Genomic DNA, 3,376 nt, shown 5'->3' with positions numbered 1-3,376 from the left:
TGCTGCTCTGCCCCCCAGGTGGATCGCTGGCACGGTGCTGTGCTCCATCATCCTCCTCATCCTCGCCTGCAACGTGACGGGAATGGCCCTGGGGGCCTACGGGCTTTCCAAGCGGGAGGACCCGAGCGACTACGAGTGCCGAGGAGAGGCTGGTGCCAAGTTCCTCCTGGTGTAAGCATCCCCCTGCATCCCAGAGGGGATGTTCCATCTCATCCCCCCCTCCCAAAAAAAAAAAAACAAACCAGGAGGGCAAAGCCCTGGGAGACGGCCCCAGCGGAAAGGCTTTTGATGCCACCGCCTGCGCCGGGAGCGGTGGGAGAAGCGGCTCCTCCCTGGGAGCTGGCAGCTCCTGTGCCCTGGCCCCGCTGCCTGGCACACCCCGCTCCCAGGGCCCTTCCCAGCCCGGCGTGCCCAGGCTCGGGAAGGAGCCGCGGGGCTGCAGCTGGAAGGGCAGGTCCCCGCAAGCCCCGGTCCTGCCCTGGTGGGGCAGCAGAGCCACCACCCCCTCCTCTCCCTCCTGCAGCGGCGTGGGCCTGGCTTTCCTGTTCTCCTGGCTCCTCACCCTCCTGGTTTTCGCCACCTTCCTGGTAGGGGGCAACATCCAGACGCTGGTTTGCAGGAATTGGGTCAACCAGGAGATTTATAAGGTGGGTGGCCACACATCCACCTGACACCACAGAAATCTCTGCCTATGTGCACCAAAATGCCTCCAAACGCTCTCTTGTCCTCCCACTAAACCCGACTGGAAAAGCCCCATCCTAGACCAGAAGATTAAGTTTAGGATGAGCTCCTTGGGTTTGCATCAGCAGCAGGGAATTTCCTTTGTGCTGTTAAATTTGCTGTCTGTGGCATCCCTGTTTTTTCCTGGTCCTTGGGGATCCCTGGGGTGCCTGGGGCTGGCACGTGGTGTGATGGTGCTGAGATGGGGTTGGGGGGATTGGGGATGGGATCAGGACTCATCCCATGGCTGTGCACATGCAGGCAGGTCCCAGCACAGGGCTGTCCACTGCTCTCCCTCTGAACACACTGGTGAGTCTCTGCAGTGGGGACTGTACAAATAAAGGCAAGATTAGTTCTGGATGGGATGAGGTACCTCAGGACACACCTGTGAGGGCAGAGCACCCCCAAAACGATTGCTGGGAATGCCTGTGCCTGACTCTGACCCTCTCTTTCCTCCTGTTTGGCCCAGTTCATCGACACCCCCGGGAATCTCCCACCATCCATGAACCTCACCCGCCAGCTCAACCTGAGGAGGGACTCCAACCTCAGTGCCATGTACCGGTGGGTGCTGCAGGGGCCCACCCCTGTCCCTGCACATCCAGGGCAAATCTGAGATCGTGCTGCCAACGTCCCTTTGCCTTCCAGGGAGTGCAAGAGCGGCGCAGGGCTGTGGGAGGTGCTGCAGCTCGACAGGTCCTACGACCTGGACGAGCACCTGAAAACCCCCAAGGTGAGGGCTGGCACCAACCGGAGCTGCTGGCGGATGCTTGGGGATGCAGGAGCTTTGCTGGGGGGTTGCTGGGGTGGAGGTGCCTGGCCCCAGCCCTGCAGGATCCCTTGTCCAACCCTCACAGTACACGGCCGACTTCCAAAAACGCCTGGGGGACTTCAGCGCCCGCCTGGGGGACGTGCGGCTCCTGCGCAGCGAGGGCAGGCAGGACCTGGAGACCTTCGCCCGCAGCGGCCTGGATGAGGTGGACTATGGGCGCTTCCAGGAGGAGGTGAGGGGAGCTGGACAACTCTGCAGGGAGCAGGATGTGGCCCCACACCAGAACAGCCCTCCAGGCTTGGGTTTTGGGCAGCCACCAACTCTGTTTTCCCCCCCAGATGAAAAACCCCGTGGTGCAGACCAGCCTGCCCGGGCTGGCCAGGAACCTGGAGGGGCTGCAGAAAATGCAGGTGAGCGGCAGGGTGGGTGATGGGGGATCCCTCCGTGCCCTCGGGGCATCCCTCTGTGCCCACGGGGGTGTCCTCACCCTGCTGTCCCCCCGCAGAGGAACAGCACGGTGGCAGGACGGCTGGGAGCCGAGGCCCGGGCTCTGTGGCAGATGCAAAACTCCACGGTGCAGTCACAGGAGGCTTTGGTGGTGAGTCAATGCAGGGCTGGTGGCTTGTGGTGCCCCAGTGGTGCCCCTTTGAAGGCTTTTTCACCCTTCTCTGTCCCACTGTCCTGCAGGCAAAGCTGGGGGAAAGCGTCCAGTTCCTCTCCCGCTTGGCGCCGCACCTCAAGGTACTTCCACATCTTCTTCCAGCTCCTAAAAATACCTGGTGCCCTATGGGTCCTGTCTGCCAGCGTCCCAAAAAACAACAGTTACAGGGTGATGGGAGAGCCAGGAAAAACACCATCCAGGGGGGATCAGTCTCCTTTGGTGATTAGATTGGCTGCTGCAAATCAGAAATCCCCATCACGACAGGGGCGCATCCCTCTTTTTCCCTGCCCTCCAGCAACCAGACCCAGCTTAGAGCTTGGCACGCCCTGCTCCCAGCACAGTGGGGTGCCCATCCTGCTGCTCTCTGCTCTAAGGGTGCTGTGCCCTTGCTGTTTTCCCCCAGGAGCGGGTGAGGAGGACACTGGCCTCCACGGCCTCGGTGGAAGCCCGGCTGCCCGCACAAGCCCAGCAGATCCTGCGGCAGGTGAGGCGGGGCTGGATGAGCCCCCGGGGGGTACAAAATTCCAGAAGGAAAGAGTGCAAGAGGGGAAGGAGCACCCGAAGCCTCCAGCTCTTTCTTCCAAGCCTGACATTAGCCCAGAGGTGGTTGGAGCAGGGCTGGAAATCGTGGCACTTTCCCTCCACTCTGCCTTCCCCCTTCCCAGGAGATCAGCTGCTTCACCAGGAAGGAGCTGCGGTACTTCACCCAGTACCTCAACTGGGTGGGGCAGACGGTGAGTGAGCGCTCCCCTTCACCCCAGGGGGATTCTTTGGGGCCAGGACCACCACCACCCCCCCCCCCCCCCAGATCCCACATGCAATCCCTGAGCCGAGCCTCGGCAGCAAAATGCATCCCGCCCCACCCCGAGCCAGGGGAGCATTTATTTATGCCTCTTCTCCACCCCTTGTTCCAGCTGAGGGAGGACGTGGCCTCGTGCCAGCCCCTGGCCACGGCCCTGGACAACGGGAGGGTCATCCTGTGTGACCGCATCGCTGAGCCCTGGGTAAGGATCCCATCCCTCCAGAGGGGACCTGGGAAGGGTCAGTGTGAGGACACTGAGGGCACTTGGTGTGTTCAGCTGGAGCAGAGGAGACTGAGGGGAGACCTCACTGCTGTTCCAGCTCCCTGGGCAGGGGCAGAGGAGGGGCAGGACTGAGCTCTGCTCTGGGGGGAGCAGGGACAGCCCCCAGGGAATGGCTGGAGCTGTGTCAGGGCAGGCTCAGGG

At 62.3% G+C, this 3,376-nt stretch overlaps 1 protein-coding gene across 1 annotated transcript in view; it reads left to right on the top strand.

Moving 5' to 3' along the window:
- Positions 1-19: 19 nt before the first annotated feature.
- Positions 20-3,376, top strand: part of LOC114070394 (prominin-2-like) — a gene marked incomplete at its 5' end in the record, with an annotated part of 7,562 nt that continues 4,205 nt past the window's right edge. The window contains 11 exons of the mRNA XM_027907755.1: positions 20-171; positions 524-647; positions 1,190-1,281; positions 1,366-1,450; positions 1,575-1,721; positions 1,828-1,899; positions 1,995-2,087; positions 2,177-2,230; positions 2,554-2,634; positions 2,816-2,884; positions 3,065-3,154. Of these exons, the coding sequence (XP_027763556.1) occupies positions 20-171; positions 524-647; positions 1,190-1,281; positions 1,366-1,450; positions 1,575-1,721; positions 1,828-1,899; positions 1,995-2,087; positions 2,177-2,230; positions 2,554-2,634; positions 2,816-2,884; positions 3,065-3,154 (1,059 nt within the window). The remainder of the gene's footprint in view (positions 172-523; positions 648-1,189; positions 1,282-1,365; positions 1,451-1,574; positions 1,722-1,827; positions 1,900-1,994; positions 2,088-2,176; positions 2,231-2,553; positions 2,635-2,815; positions 2,885-3,064; positions 3,155-3,376) is intronic.

The sequence above is a fragment of the Empidonax traillii genome, unplaced genomic scaffold, assembly GCF_003031625.1.
Source record: "Empidonax traillii isolate 1590-97213 ecotype Southwest subspecies unplaced genomic scaffold, ASM303162v1 scaffold1538:size123251, whole genome shotgun sequence".
Taxonomy (NCBI): domain Eukaryota; kingdom Metazoa; phylum Chordata; class Aves; order Passeriformes; family Tyrannidae; genus Empidonax; species Empidonax traillii.
Note: the sequence above shows the minus strand (reverse complement) of the source record. Positions and strands in the feature narration are given on the sequence as shown.